At 45.1% G+C, this 16591-nt stretch overlaps 2 protein-coding genes across 2 annotated transcripts; both read left to right on the top strand.

Moving 5' to 3' along the window:
• The first annotated feature begins 1168 nt into the window (after positions 1-1168).
• LOC125177761 lies at positions 1169-3470 on the top strand. The gene is made up of 4 exons (XM_047880114.1): positions 1169-1499; positions 2106-2171; positions 2954-3108; positions 3278-3470. Exons 1-4 carry the CDS (start codon positions 1203-1205, stop codon positions 3468-3470), a joined length of 711 nt encoding a protein of 236 aa, XP_047736070.1. The 5' UTR covers positions 1169-1202.
• A 2175-nt stretch (positions 3471-5645) lies between these two features.
• On the top strand, positions 5646-14826 carry LOC108664923 (transmembrane protease serine 9; the record flags this gene model as incomplete). The annotated part of the gene is made up of 13 exons (XM_047880116.1): positions 5646-5824; positions 6137-6278; positions 6926-7086; positions 7617-7776; positions 8184-8292; positions 8707-8867; positions 9597-10145; positions 10790-10938; positions 11470-11623; positions 12816-12924; positions 13161-13318; positions 13832-14533; positions 14672-14826. Coding segments are annotated over exons 1-13 (2888 nt in total), but the record flags the coding sequence as incomplete, so codon positions are not given.
• Positions 14827-16591: the final 1765 nt, after the last annotated feature.

The following is a 16591-nucleotide window of genomic DNA, read 5'->3' on the forward strand; positions in this document are numbered from 1 at the left end:
TAATGTTATGCTGAACTGAGTGAAGCAGTCGCGGACATTAGGTATATTACCGTTTGCACGTACAACATCCTCATGCCTACCGCTGCATGATGCACCGTTAAATGTCACCGAGGGCAGTACGATCGAGTTAAGGGGAGAAAAGCTTACTGTCTTGGAAGAGTTGATGTCTCGAGTTTAGTTCAATGTCACCATGTTGTTCAAAGTACATAGAATATTTATGTGCAGGGCGTGGTCTAGTCAATTAGGTAAACATATAATAAATGTTTGTCTAAACTTTAACGGTTATTTAATTTATTGGTCGAGTATGGACAAGTACGTACACTGTTAGAAAAATTACCGTTAACGGTATTACCGGCGTTTCAGTGGCCGGTCGGCACGTGAAAAGAAACACCGTGTCGCCGTTTTTATTCTAATTTAACACTAGAAATCCGTAAAACATCTGATAAAAGCGGCGAAACAGTTTATTTTCACGGGGCGACCGGCCACTAGAACGCCAGTGGGACCGTTTTTTCAACGTTTTTTCTAACAGTGTACGTTATCTAGTAGCGATCCTGAATTTCACTCAGCGTGTTATGCAGTCACTCGTTTTAGTGATTGTAGCTTTTTATTCAGCTCTAGTAAGGGATTTCTACGCTGATTTTTTCTTTCTCGTGCTCCATTCGATCAGCGTCGTTTTGAATGCAGTTTTGTGCATAGTCTCGTACACTTCAAGCTGCGTCCAAATCCTAGTGCAATTAATTCAACATTCTCTGTAGCCCAAACTCCGCATGACCAGGTAATTTCCTGAAATGACACAGCATTTATCTGGCAAGTTTTTATAAACTGCGAACTCTGGTGGAGAAACTAACTCGAGTTCCAAGGTCTAAAAAGAGCTCGCTCCGCTCTGCACACATGTAGCATGTGGTTCCACCTAAGATTATATAACAGTCAAAGATTGGAAGATTATATAACCAACAATAAAAAGATACATAAATTACATAAAAATATAAGTTGTAGATGAATAAATTTGTCCTAAAGTCGCGTCACATCCTTGACGAATTGATTGCAGTTCCTCCGACAGGTCCGACAAAATATTCGCTCATTAATTCCGTGTGTATGTATAATTTAAATTGCACCTGTGATCTAATCACGTAATATCCTTATACCGTTTCTTCTCCTTCCAGATTAAATTTTTTATAGAAACAAAATTCAACTAGCAGCAAATGCGTATCTCTTCTCATTTGGTTATCATTTTAGTAACGTGGGGGACATGGGGTGTGATGGGGAACTTCAGACATGGTGGAAAGGAAGTATTCCCTTGGTGGGCCTGGACGAACATCTCCGAAGCAACACTTGCACTGGAGCCAGAAGAGCCACCATACGAGAAGCCGACACAAGAGTCGCGCATCAACAGCCTCATCGAGAGAAGACGGCAGCGACAGCGAGAACGGTCAAGGAGGCCGCTCACGCCCCCCGTCGCTCTTGGAGACTCACCGCGCCTGCAGCGGCCGACCACAAATGTAACGGACGGGGCAGCGGCTTTGAGATTTTTTGTTTGTTGCATTTGTGTGCCGGAATATACTTGTGCTCAAGGAATTCCCACTATGAGTAACGCCTTCATAGATGACTATGATGTTAATTATGAGAAATGCCCTTTTGAAAGCGACGTATGTTGCCCCGTTGATGACGCACCCAAACCATGCAAAGTCCACCAAAACAAATCTTTCAAGAGATCGGCTGCTGCATTACCTGACATTACGCCAGAGTGCGAATGTCTTCATCACGAGTTGTGTCCTGATGATCTAGTCGTTAGTTTTAGAATCGATGATCCTCGATCTGTAAATAATAATTTTAATTGCACAAACAACAATGATGTTTGCTGCTCCTTAAGTGATCTGCCAATCACACTCGGCCAGTCAAGTAGCCCTATACTTAGTAACAGTAGTTGTGTTTGCGTAAAGCAATCTGTCTGTGATGTTATGATGCAATTAACGGGCATTACACGTGAAGAGTACCTGTCATATGCTGAAGCGAACGCTCCGCAACAAAACTGTGATAATAGCTCGCACGTTTGCTGCGCTATTCCCCCCGACTTGCCAACATCCCATCAACGTCTTTTGTTGCAGAGCCCTGCGGTTGCTTACAAAGATGAGCGACTTTGCTACGGCTATTTCAACACTGGCAAAATACCGGTAAGAATGCTCATCTGCAGGGTAATGTGATAGCACTGCTGCAGAGGTTTACTGAAGTATATCCTGTTTTTCATAGCCGTTTTAATTGAGATTTTAACCAAAAAAACTTGTAATTAGTAGCGCAATGAAGCAATAAAATCGGTTTTAACGTTTTCGTCACATCTATTGGCATGTTGTAAAATATGGATTACCTATTGCTAAGAACCTGTTTCCACGAAAAACTACGTAGAGCTCATTTATTTATTAGTGAATAATTTATTTGTAATTATTTTCTCTGATGAATTTTTGGGTATATTTTCGAGTTTATCATGTGCTTTCAGATCTCCTTTACTACCTACGTAGCAGCTTTCAACTAATAGTGCATTTTTATTTTCTGTCCTCCAATTCCTAATTTATTGTTGGGCTTAAAAGATAATTAATGTCCTGGTAATAATTTTGTCAGATGACAAAAATAAAAATATTGTCCCATAAAAGATAAGTAATGTCCGGGAAGCCTGACTACCTGCGGTTACTGGTGCAAAAATGTGCAAGATTATCTTTCTTTTCCTGTCACTTGCGAAGGACATTACCAGATTTATGATTAAAACAGAATGTTTGAAAAATGTTTTCAATGAATTATTTCACTTGTCACTTTGTTTGCGGTTAAGCTTTCTCGTATTAGGTGACAAGCCACGCCTGCTTCGACGGAATGACGTACAAGAGATCTCTCGATCAGTAGAGACTGCCGTCCTAAGGAAGACCAGCTCGCCAGCTTTCGCTCAGAGGTCCTCCATATCTTGCAGGGTGTCGACTCGTCGCGGCTGGAGGTCTATCATGCCCAGTTCGGGGAGCTGCCCTGGGCTGTGCTTCTTGTGAACGCTGATGGGTCGGTACGCGGGGCGGGGGCACTCATCCACCCCAGCCTCGTGCTCACCGTGGCTCATCCATTTGGACAAGAGTGAGACTTTAATAAAAGAGACATCGATGGCTTGCGTGAACAATTACGCCTGAGAGTTACCAAAGAAAATTTTGTTTGATTCACAAATAATGTTTCCTCTAGAAATTAACCAGACAAAAGTTATTCGCAGTCTTATGTTCACCCCACTAAATTAATATGCCTTGCCCAGCCTGGGAGGCGTGGCAGGGGTGAGCGCCGTGCTGGGGGAGTGGGATCGCTCCGTGCAAACCGAGCCGCTGCCCTCGCAAGAGATCGCCGTGCGGGACATCATCGTCCACCCCCAGCACACCCCGGAGCCCATGGCCTTCGACATCGCCGTCCTGATCCTGGCGGTCAGTGGCTTAGCCTTATGGTGGGGGTAGAATTACTTGGCCTTATGGTGGGGATGGCATTACTTGGCCTTATGGTGGGGGTGGCATTACTTGGCCTTATGGTGGGGGTGGCATTACTTGGCCTTATGGTGGGGGTGGCATTACTTGGCCTTATGGTGGCGGTGGCATTACTTGGCCTTATGGTGGCGGTGGCATTACTTGGCCTTATGGTGGGGGTGGCATTACTTGGCCTTATGGTGGCGGTGGCANGGGCACCATGGACTCGAGTGAGTGGCTGGGGCACCATGGACTCGAGTGAGTGGCTGGGGCACCATGGACTCGAGTGAGTGGCTGGGGCACCATGGACTCGAGTGAGTGGCTGGGGCACCATGGACTCGAGTGAGTGGCTGGGGCACCATGGACTCGAGTGAGTGGCTGGGGCACCATGGACTCGAGTGAGTGGCTGGGGCACCATGGACTCGAGTGAGTGGCTGGGGCACCATGGACTCGAGTGAGTGGCTGGGGCACCATGGACTCGAGTGAGTGGCTGGGGCACCATGGACTCGAGTGAGTGGCTGGGGCACCATGGACTCGAGTGAGTGGCTGGGGCACCATGGACTCGAGTGAGTGGCTGGGGCACCATGGACTCGAGTGAGTGGCTGGGGCACCATGGACTCGAGTGAGTGGCTGGGGCACCATGGACTCGAGTGAGTGGCTGGGGCACCATGGACTCGAGTGAGTGGCTGGGGCACCATGGACTCGAGTGAGTGGCTGGGGCACCATGGACTCGAGTGAGTGGCTGGGGCACCATGGACTCGAGTGAGTGGCTGGGGCACCATGGACTCGAGTGAGTGGCTGGGGCACCATGGACTCGAGTGAGTGGCTGGGGCACCATGGACTCGAGTGAGTGGCTGGGGCACCATGGACTCGAGTGAGTGGCTGGGGCACCATGGACTCGAGTGAGTGGCTGGGGCACCATGGACTCGAGTGAGTGGCTGGGGCACCATGGACTCGAGTGAGTGGCTGGGGCACCATGGACTCGAGTGAGTGGCTGGGGCACCATGGACTCGAGTGAGTGGCTGGGGCACCATGGACTCGAGTGAGTGGCTGGGGCACCATGGACTCGAGTGAGTGGCTGGGGCACCATGGACTCGAGTGAGTGGCTGGGGCACCATGGACTCGAGTGAGTGGCTGGGGCACCATGGACTCGAGTGAGTGGCTGGGGCACCATGGACTCGAGTGAGTGGCTGGGGCACCATGGACTCGAGTGAGTGGCTGGGGCACCATGGACTCTAGTGAGTGGCTGGGGCACCATGGACTCGAGTGAGTGGCTGGGGCACCATGGACTCGAGTGAGTGGCTGGGCACCATGGACTCCAGTGAGTGGCTGGGGCACCATGGACTCTAGTGAGTGGCTGGGGCACCATGGTCTCCAGTGAGTGGCTGGGCACCATGACTGGACAATTTATGACGGTCATCAAATACCTAGTGAAGATATATCCTGTCCTCGCGGCTTTAATTAGGCTTTTTCAAGATTTCTCCAACTAAATTTGACTTTAATAAAAAAGGTAATGACATAGTAAAGGTAATTTCGATCTGTTTCGTCTAATATATTTCATATTCAGAAATCAAGTATTCCCTACTCTTGAATTTAGTGGCTCAAGATAAATTATTCCCCATAATTTATCTTCTGCAAATGACGCGCAGTCGAGCAGGTGTACTCGAACATCCAGAAGAGGGCCCGGGTGCCGTTCATGGACCGCTCGGACTGCGTCGCGGCGCTGCGCCGTACAGACCTCGGCGAGGACTTCAACCTCCACCCCAGCGCCTTCTGTGCCGGCGGCACGGGGCAACCCGGCACCTGCATCGTGAGTATAGGAGGGGGGGACATGATGAGGGGAATGACGGAGGGGCATGATAGCGGGGTGTGGTGGAGGGGTATGGTTGAGGGGCATGACGGAGGGGTATGGTGGAGGAGTGTGGTGGAGGGGTGTGGTGGAGGGGTGCGATGGAGGGGTGTGGTGGAGGGGTGTGGTGGAGGGGTGTGGTGGAGGGGTGTGGTGGAGGGGTGTGGTGGAAGGGTGTGGTGGAGGGGTGTGGTGGAGGGGTGTGGTGGAGGGGTGTGGTGGAGGGGTGTGGTGGAAGGGTGTGGTTGAGGGGTATGGTGGAGGGTTGTGCATATTTTTGTGTAGCCGTTTTTCATAAAATTTGTTACAACTCACTGAAGATGACATTTCAGGGCGACCAAGGAGGGCCGCTGACATGCCCGAGCTTCGCGACAGGACAGTACCTTCTGGTGGGGGCACTGTCGGGGGGCGTTGAGTGCGCCACGGAGGGCATGCCTGATATTTTCAGTGACTACACGGGCACCGCGATGACGTGGATTCACGATATCCTCATCCAGAGGTCAGTGCCTGGAAATACTTAGCCTCGACTGGGATGTCCGATGGATAAATGTAGAATCCAAAGAGGAATTAGAAGCTTTGGCTCGTGCAAGAATTATTCGTGATAATTCAGAACATAGACTTCAAGAATAATATCTTTATAAGCTAATTAATATCTTAATGATCGGCATTAAGTTGTATAGGTACCTACGTTACTCATAGGGTTTTGAAAAAATCCCTAAAGTTACCGTTTCTCTAGCCTCATTTGCCCCCGAGACTTCCCTCTGAAATATGGCCAGCCTGGAACAAAAAAAAAAAGTCGTGTTCTCGTCAGGTTCGGTCGTCTGGAGGAGCCGCTGCCTGAGCCGAGCAGCGGAGCCGCCGCGGTGGTGGGGGCGTCGGGCCCCGGGCTGACGGCGGGGTCCTTCTTCTACGACGACGGCGGGTGCGACGGGTACCAGCCCAGCCACGTGCAGGTGCTGCTTGTAGACGGGTACCAGCCCAGCCACGTGCAGGTGCTGCTTGTAGACGGGTACCAGCTGAGCCACGTGCAGGTGCTAGGTGCTGCTTGTAGACGGGTACCAGCCCAGCTACGTGCGGGTGCTGCTTGTATCCTGGGGGGATCTGAGGAAGTGGAGGACTAGTCACTCTACTTAACTCCAGTCTACAGTGTAACAGTTACTCTACTTAACTCTAATATGGCTGTGTGCATGCTTGGCTTGTGGTCCAGTGGCGCTCATCAAGGGAGAAAAGAAATTTCAAAGATTTATCAGACATTTGACGCTAGATAAACATTGAACTAAACGTTGTTTCGTTGAATCAATGTCAACGACGATCAAAACTGTCAGAAAAGTGTATTTATGCAATATCAAAGTTGAAAACCATTTTTTATTACATTCAGTGTGTAATTGAAAGCTGTGTATTAATACGTCAGTCGGACCGTTCCTGTTTTTTTTTATCAGTGACGCAATGAGATTTAAAAATTTTTTTGGCGTATTCTCTATAATCATCAAGGGTGTTTATGGGTATTATTTTGCATATTTAATGGCATTATCAATGATGTTTAAGTTAAATATCACGAGTATTAATGGTTTTATGATGACCATTCTCATTCTGTCGACAGCACTCGACAGATTCACCGCTGCGGTTCGACCAGGCGCAGGTGGCTGAGCTGCCGTGGGTTGTGTTGCTACTTAACACCTCGGGTGGCGGTGCTCTGGTGGTTGGTGGTGGTGCGTTGGTGCATCCCAAGGTGGTGCTCACTACTGCTACTAGAGTCAACAGGTGATCATCACTTCCTTTTCTTGTACCTACTTTTCACCATGACATTACCGTCGTATTCTGTGCGTCTTGTACACTTAAAATTTTTGTACGAAGTCACTGGCGGGAACAGAGGATCACCCTCAATAAAAATTGAAGCCCAAGCACCGCAGGGTAGGGTGACCAGTCGGCACTGCGCACTCGCATTGATTAATTGCAGTAATCAGTGGTTTGCATCCCGCGGCTCGTTAAGTGTATCTGTTCGCATAAAATAACGACATCAATACTATATAAGAAGACGATAGTTTTGTGTGTTACAGTTTAATTCATTCAATTAATACTTACATAAAGTTTCGCTTCATGATTTGAACTTTCCTGCAGCCAGCTGGAGAGAAACTGGGTTTAGTTGAATAAATAATTATAAAACATCAGGCACTAATTTATTCTCAGACATTTAAGATTACCTTTCGATTTTCTTAGTATGAAAAATCATATTAATACTCGCTGCAGGAATATCTAAGCTGTTCGTGTTGTAATGCCTCGTATCTTGGCAGCTTGCCAGTAAGCGACATGGTGGCCGTGCTGGGCGAGTGGAACAGGACTTCGCTGACTCCTCCACTGCCGCGTCAGGACCACGTGGTGCAGGAGTATGTCATCCACCCTCGCTTCAACGCCTCCAGTCTTGAGAACGACATGGCGCTTATTGTACTTAGAGTGAGTTATAGATCCTATACACGTGGTGCAGGAGTATGTCATCCACCCTGGCTTCAACGCCTCCAGTCTTGAGAACGACATGGCGCTTATTGTACTTAGAGTGAGTTATAGATCCTATAAGCTCCTCCTCAGACAAGGAGCACTGTTTCCAGAGTGGTTAAACTCGGGTTCTTTGCTAATATAAACCCCAAAACGTAAATTGTTGGCTTTTTTTCGCTGAATAATTCATAACTAAAGCAATCAACTCGGCTATCACACAAATTATTCAAATAAACCAAGCAATATTCTATTCAATCACTACAATGATCAAAACCCGTTTAGCAGACGACGAGCGGACTCTCAGTTAGCGGGTTTTTGATGAATCATTTTATGAATCTGACATTAAAATTCCTGGCAATGCTGTGCAGGATGAGGCCGTGTACGCCCCGAACGTGCAGAGTATCTGCCTGGCACAAACCTTCGAGGAGGTCGACCGGACCAAGTGCATCTCGGGAGGCTGGGGCATACCGAGCCAAGGTGCTGCACTGCTCATTGCCTCATAATTCCCACGATCAGTTGCTTTGTACTTCACGAATTGAAGTGACGATCGTTTGTCGCCTTATGGCTTTTATGAGTATTATATTGTGGTTGTTTTTCCCGGTTTTATCAGATCGCATTATCATCTTCATTTACAGACTTATAATGAATAATAAATGATAATTATACAACATGTATCTTGGGTATCATTTCTAGGATTATGAGCTAAAGTTTACCAGCTTAAATTGGTTGTTAATAGAAGACAATGTAAAGTAACATGATGCAGATGAGTGGAAATTAGCGTGGCTATTACGAACATTCCTTTGGCCAGAATTCTCCCTTTGGCCAGAATTCTCTTATTGCCCAGTAAGTGCTGGTGCTGGTATGCATCTTAAAATTTTTCCTGGCCTACAGATACATTCGAATTCGTAGAAATTCAGAAACGCATCAACATCCCAATTGTTGACGTGGACACGTGCACTCAGTTGCTGCGGCAGTCTGTTCTTGGACCAAATTTCTTCCTGTTTGAAGGATTTTTCTGTGGTGGCGGAGTGGAAAGACCTGGAACATGCATGGTGAGTCGGAGGTTCCATGGCTCACTGCTTGCTGATTCTGAACTGTAAACTGGAAAAAATTGTTTTGGGACGACTTTTGGATATATTTGTATTTATCATCCCAATCATTTTTCATCCCATATCATCCCATCAATCCCATATTTTATATTTGTATTTATCAATGTTTTCGTTGATTTTGGAAGTTCCTGAAACAAATGTACATATGTTCCTGTTCAATCCAAGTGCTTTATTTATTTTAAAGACACAGAATAAGACATGTTTCAATTCATCAGCCCTTCTTGAAACTTTCCTAAAACTTGAAACAAACTTATATATTTACTGTTTAGCTTGTATCCGCTACATGAAAATGGAAGTGGGCAAGTATTTTTTTATTCGTTAAAAATAAAATTTCAGAAATCATGAGAATGTTGCTAAGTTTGTCCACTGATTTTGAAGGCTCGTTTCTTTTTTTCATTCAAAACTGTACTAAATCTAAACCATCAAAATGAATTTTATGGCTATTAATTGAATTTTAGAAGAAATTAGTATCAGTGGCTAAGTTATTTCTTTATAAATCTCTGGCCCTGGGAAAACAGGAGCTTCGATTTGGTGACAAGTTGATCGGAAAAACACAACTTTTACTTTTCTTTTTAAAGTGTAAGATAAATTTAGCAGAAACGGTGTGTAATTTTTTACATAATTTTTCTATCGTCACAATATAATAATAAAATAAAATTATTAATTTGTCAGGGAGACGAAGGGTCGCCATTGGCCTGTCCTAGTTTTGAGGACGGGCGGTACAAGCTGGTGGGCGCTCTATCAGGCGGAGTGCAGTGCGGGGCTGCTAATGTCCCTGACATATTCAAGTCTTACATGGACGGCAGCTACGCATGGATCAAGGAAACTATAACGCAGCGGTTTCCTCCTACAAGTCGGTCTGCTAGAAACAAAACAGTCACTTCTGTGTCGCAAAATGATGGTGGAAACTCAACCCAAATTGACACCAACCTCAACTTTAGACCTTTATCCATCAATCACTCTGATGGTGCACTAAGTTCAACCAAGGGAAACCGTGAATCGGATTCATCTGCAGGCCAAACAGTGAAAGCAGGCGAGATTCAAGCGATCAGCGCAGGTGAAGGAAAAAGCGCAACAAAGTTGCCTGAAGTTTCTCCCACTCAGTCTTTGAATGTTAATGCGTCTTCGGCTCCTGAACGCAGTTTCGACGACCAAACGACATTAATGGGCAGCTTCGGGGAGGGTGGTTGCTCGCTCTACAACCATCCTGGATACATCAGGGTGAGTTTCTGTTCACGTCTGTTCAAATAATATTCATAACATGTTAGGCAGAATTTTCTTTTATTGGTCGTGACCCTAACAGTACGGAGAAAAGCAAAATATAGTATTTTCGAACGAAATTGTTATTGAAGGCTATAGACGAATAGGTAAGAACAAAATCGCTTCGTGTAAGTTGTGTTGGTCCATCACTCGACTCTTACTGCGAGGGAAAACTTTTGTTGAATTTTTGCCATGGGCAGACCCATGGCAATTTTGCAGACCCGCAAAGTGAGTGATCCGTCCACTTTGAATTGTGAGCTATCCGCTCCTTTAATTATGATTGCATTTCCCTTTAATTATTACATATATACGCTAATATCTCCTAACCAAGTTTAAATCTTACAAAAATTTTTGCGGCCGTTACCTTTTCAATAGAAATGGCAAAACTGGAAATTTTACCCGCCGGTTGTGTGTTAAACTAATAAACTAGATTTGTATAAGCAATTTTTCGCGCTGTCAGAAATCTACAGCACTTCAATTTTTGAACCTGTTGCTCAATTTATTTATTTTTTCTCCAAATCGAACAATAATATTTACAAGCGCGCTTTAATATTCGAGCTTGAATCTTTTATGAAGATAAGTTAGAGTTTGCCCCTACGCTGCAGGCGAACGATGTGCCACTGGCCGCCCACCAGTCGCAGCCTGGGGAGATGCCGTGGGTGGCGCTGCTGCAGAGCACCCAGGGCGCTGTCCTGGGGGCGGGGGCCCTCATACACCCACGCGTCGTGGTCACAGCTGCTACCTTCCTCAGGAAGTAATTAATACGACATTAATGAACCTATTCAATTTTTGATACTCATTCGCGTTGAATCTGAAAATATTTCTAATGTACCCAATCAAATTTAAAGACGACAATTCCGTTATTTCCTTCAGTCTATAAGTATGCCGTATAACCATAAGCGTCTACATAAATATGCTATATAACCATAAGCGTCTACATAAATATGCTATATAACCATAAGCGTCTACATAATCAATAACTTGAGTGATTTATCTATCGAAGTTAATAATCAATTTATTTAAAATTATGATGTTTGTCAGAAACGTCTAAGCTGTTGTATAAGTGATGTGAGGACTCGACGTCTAGTTTATATTGACAATGCGTACCTGTCGCCAGCTCGACCAGCGCGTCGCTGCGGGTAGTGCTGGGCGTTATCTATCGAAGTTAATAATCAATTTACTATATAAATATGATGTATGTAATGGATGTATGTTAGAAACGTCGAAGCTGTTGTAGATGTGAGGACTCGACGTCTAGTCTATATTGATACGAACCTGTCGCCAGCTCGACCAGCGCGTCGCTGCGAGTGGTGCTGGGCGAGTGGGACAGAACCAGCGGCTCTGAAGCTCATCCCGCCCAGCACATGGCGGCAGAGAAAATCATCTTTCATCCTCATTTGAATGAGACCCATAACGACATTGCGCTCATCGTGTTGGAGGTAAAGCCTGCGATTGATCATAAAATTTGAAAATTAAAAAAAATTATTATATTATATTTAATTATATTAATTATATTATATATTATATTAACTATATTTAATTAAAAAATAAATTAAAATTAGATTGATCATAAAATTTTTGTGACAAACATTCGTGTGTGCTACTTGGGTCATGATCACCAACAATGAAACGCAAGTGCTGATCTTTATGAATTAAAAATGAATTCAATTATTAAGTGAATTGAATTGAATGGAATTATTATTGAATGAAACAAACTTGGTTTAATTTATTTATTGTATAAAAAAATTACACAAGTTGCTCTATCGGATTTCCAGTTGGACGACGAGAACCCGATGAACATAATGCAGATCCACTGTGTTGACAAGCCAGCCAGTAAATTAGGTGTTTCCTCTCAAAATCCTAAGAAAACTCCCCATTACTGCATAAAAATTGTTCAAATAAATTTATACGCATATCTAAGATGTTTTGTCAGAAATAAATCGAACTTCAGAAATAAATCTATACTTTTAACGGAATTTAAGGATCTTTGTCGTATTTCCGAGCAAAAATTCTGACTTATTTCTAGTTGTTTTCAACGGCTGATCAATGCTAATCGAAACTAATTGAGCCTCAATGGAGCATTATAGTGCCTGGTATACATGAGCACTGCGTCACACCATCCTGTAGTGGTGTAGAGTGATGGCCTCCCCACCCTGCAGTGGTGTAGAGTGATGGCCTCCCCACCCTGCAGTGGTGTAGAGTGATGGCCTCCACACCCTGCAGTGGTGTAGAGTGATGGTCTCCACACCCTGCAGTGGTGTAGAGTGATGGTCTCCCCACCCTGCAGTGGTGTAGAGTGATGACCTCCACACCCTGCAGTGGTGTAGAGTGATGGTCTCCACACCCTGCAGTGGTGTAGAGTGATGGTCTCCACACCCTGCAGTGGTGTAGAGTGATGGTCTCCACACCCTGCAGTGGTGTAGAGTGATGGCCTCCACACCCCGCAGTGGTGTAGAGTGATGACCTCCACACCCCGCAGTGGTGTAGAGTGATGGCCTCCCCACCCCGCAGTGGTGTAGAGTGATGACCTCGCCACCCTGCAGTGGTGTAGAGTGATGGCCTCCCCACCCCGCAGTGTAGAGTGATGGTGGGGTAGAGTGATGGTGGTGTAGAGTGATGTCTCTGTTGCAGAGGGCTGCTCGTGGAGGACCTCACGTGCAGAGCGTGTGTCTAGCACAGCACCTGGAGGAGGTCGACCGCGGCCGCTGTGTCGTCAACGGATGGGGCACTATAGCTTCAAGTAACTATGCGTTATATTGCATATGTGTTCTTTTTTATTAAATATATTCCTGCGGTACATAGTTGTTACATGTTTGCAAAAAATCTGGTTTATGTCAAATCAATGAATTTGATATGAATTTATTGCCTCTCTATTAATAAATTCGCTAGCTGAAGAAATTGTATTTTTCTTTTGATGAATGTTGAAGATAAATGTCATGCAAGTTTTAAACACTTATCCCGCTACTCTAACCCCAGACGCGCGTGAGCTTGAAGTCATCCAGAAGCGGATCATGGGCTCGGCGCTCCCCCAGCCTGCCTGTGAGGGGGCGCTGAAGCAGGTGTTGGGGCCGGACTTCTCCCTGCCGGAGTCTTACCTGTGCAGTGGAGGTGTTGGTGGACCGAGCGTGTGTCAGGTAAACCAAGCATTTCATTTGATCGTGGAAGTTTAGGTTAGCATTAGCTTTAAGAAAATGTATGTTAATTTTATTTAAAATGCACTGAAAAAATTCGAAAAGCATCATTCATTGATTATAATTCATCAACTAATAAAAACGGTGTGAAAAGCAATCTGAGAGAAAATTTGTAATAATTTCACCAGTTTACGTTCTGGTCCTACTGTATACGTTTCATTTTTTGACTTGAACGTAAGTGCTGCCAAGTTTCTAAAATTTTAATCATATACAAGTACATATATGTATAGCAACAGAGCATTAAGGAGCATTAATCAGTTTGAGCTTGTATAAGAAATGTACAAAACTGTGCAAATAGAATAATATAATTCTATATTCATTTACAGAAGGTAGTGTACTTCATAATTCGTTTATGGTAAACTGAAAGCAAAATTTAGTGCTGAAAATTGAGCATGGCTAAGATAAACTAGTAGAACTAGGCAAGTATCTAAAAATTGAAGGAGTTTTTCTTCTCAGGGAGACCAAGGAGCGCCTTTGGTGTGCCCGAGCTTCACAAGCCAGCACTACCTGCTGGTCGGAGTGCTGTCAGGAGGAGTTGAGTGTGGAGAAGTTGGTACTCCAGACATTTATTCCTCGATAATTCATCACAGAAACTGGATACTGACAAACGTAGATCAGGAAATGCGGAACTTGAGTGCAAACCAACCTACAACAAGCGTAGATGATGTCACGGGTGGACGGCTTGATCAATTAAATAGGCAAAACATCACGAACGACTTGCCTTCCAACCTCCCTACAACGACCGCCGACGAGACCAACGTTGCCGTCGATGCAACTCCTGCCGCTGAAGCCGTAACCCCGGCGGCTGTCGGGAAGGCCACCGTGGCGACGACGGACCCGGCGGCTGGCGGGAAGGCCACCGTGGCGACGACGGACCCGGCGGCTGGCGGGAAGGCCACCGTGGCGACGACGGACCCGGCGGCTGTCGGGAAGGCCAGCGAGGTGACGACGGAACCGGCGGCTGTCGGGAAGGCCAGCGAGGTGACGACGGACCCGGCGGCTGTCGGGAAGGCCACCGTGGCGACGACGGACCCGGCGGATGTCGGGAAGGCCACCGAGGGACCGACAAGCCCGGCGCAGCGCGGTCACTTCAGCGCACTGGGGAGCTTCACGGAGGATGGGCGCTGCTCGGCATACACAAGCGCCCCCGTCTTCTCAGTGAGTCTTTAATTTCAGACAAATAACTAAAGCCCCACGCAAGCTTTGCTAATTCCGGTCATTCAGAGCTCCTACTGTTATTTTGCTTATGAAAAGTTATGTAAGAACAATAAGTAAATAAGTGGTTTTATTCTGCAGGCCTCCGACGCCGCTCCCCAAGACCTCGTGAGTGACGTGAGCCTGGGGGAGTTGCCGTGGTCTGTGCTCCTCGCTGAGGATGGCGGGGGGATCTTGGGGTCCGGGGCTCTCATCCACCCACGCGTGGTCATCACGTCGCCGTCAGTAGTAAAAGGGTAAGTTTCCTAACATTTTTTAGAAAGAATGAACCATGTGACCTCTGAAGATTTTTTCTTATTAAGGAAATTATAATATAATTAATTATTTAAAATCCAATTTGATTTTATCAATTGGTCAATATGGGTTCAACATTAATTGATCATAATTGATCTAATTTATTTGAAGATTATTCCCGTGGAAGAACAAAAAAATAAACTGGATATCCAGACAAATGGACAAAGGTTATTTCAACGGACAAAGACTAACAAGCATTACATGTTACAATAGACAACGTAATTTTTCAGATGAAGCAGTGACTCCTTTGTATTTGAATCTATAACATAATAGACAGAGGATGACAGGAGAGAAAGGAAGTTAGTGACCGCGTCTCTGATGCTTCATGAATGGCTGCGCAGTCTATTATTGCACTCAACTTCAAACATGCTCAGGAACAAGCTTTATTTTTTATATATTCTATCGTTTGAAGCGACCAATATAGCTTCTATTCATCATCGCGGGGCCTGATATAAATACTGGCCATTCACGAAGTCAATCCCGAGACAACAAATGGAAGGATGGTCGATGCTATTGTTCTGGCGTCCAATCGATTTACAAAGTAGTCATTCATTTATTAAAAGGGACTATTGTTCTCATCAAGTTTATCTTATAACAAAATTTAAAGACGTATCAATCGTTCTCTGTATTAAAACGCTACCTGGTGCGCCAGTAACTCATCACTCGGGAATGGCTGATGCATTCATAGGAGATCATGTATCACAAAGTTATTTGTCTGTGCGCTGTATTTAGTCTTCACAACGTACGTGCTGCAGCCTCATAGCAGCTGATAATTTGTCATTTTTCTCGGACCTTGCTTTTTGTACTTTTTTCGAGTCGTTATGTTTTGAAGCATTCATATCAATACGAAAAAAGTATTTCATGAGACGAGATATTGATCTCTCCTGCCTTAAATTGACGCCTTCTAATGGCTCGGTAGGGCAATAACGGTTTTAGTATCAATACATTCCAGGATTGTGAACTGTCATGCCGTTTTTAGTTCTGCCCGGAGAATACAAATCCACAAGACTTTTGAAACAATTACCTGCATCTTATCACGTGGTAATCAAACATTAAGCAAGAATTTTCATAAGGATCTTCCTTAATTGTTATGGAAATACAGCGATGAGCCGCCGTACATGCGTTATGGAGGAGGAAGACGCTATACTACAAAGCACGCATAAAAATTATACAATAATTTAATGATAGCAATTGAGGTAAACACTAAACAGCCATGAAACAGAATAATTGTGCAAAGCTTAGAAAGTTATCCCTGAAGTAAGTTTTTAGGTATTCGAATATTTTCTCATGCATGTGACCGGAAATTCTCTAAAGTATTCCGAGGTTAATTCCTCGTAACTTGCTCCCAAAACAAACATGGTGGAGTCATAAGGCGGTTTACCAACAGAAAACTCGTTGCTGTTGACAGTAAAATTCGGGGTCCCCCCGGTTTTACCCCGCGCCACTACGCGTATTGATACTTGTATCTTTCATTGCTGTTGACAGTAAAATTCGGGGTCCCCCCGGTTTTACCCCGCGCCACTACGCGTATTGATACTTGTATCTTTCAACTTTATACTCACAACCCAGGAAATCGCGGAATGGGGGGTAAAATGTTGCTTTTTCGGTCATAACTCGGCAACGCCTGCGCCGATTTGGTTCAAACTTTTTCTAATCTCCTCCCTAATAAATTCTAAAGCTATTTATTTAGGTTTCGAGTCGAAAAAA

This window comes from Hyalella azteca, unplaced genomic scaffold (assembly GCF_000764305.2).
Source record: "Hyalella azteca isolate HAZT.00-mixed unplaced genomic scaffold, Hazt_2.0.2 contig4664, whole genome shotgun sequence".
Lineage (NCBI taxonomy): Eukaryota > Metazoa > Arthropoda > Malacostraca > Amphipoda > Hyalellidae > Hyalella > Hyalella azteca.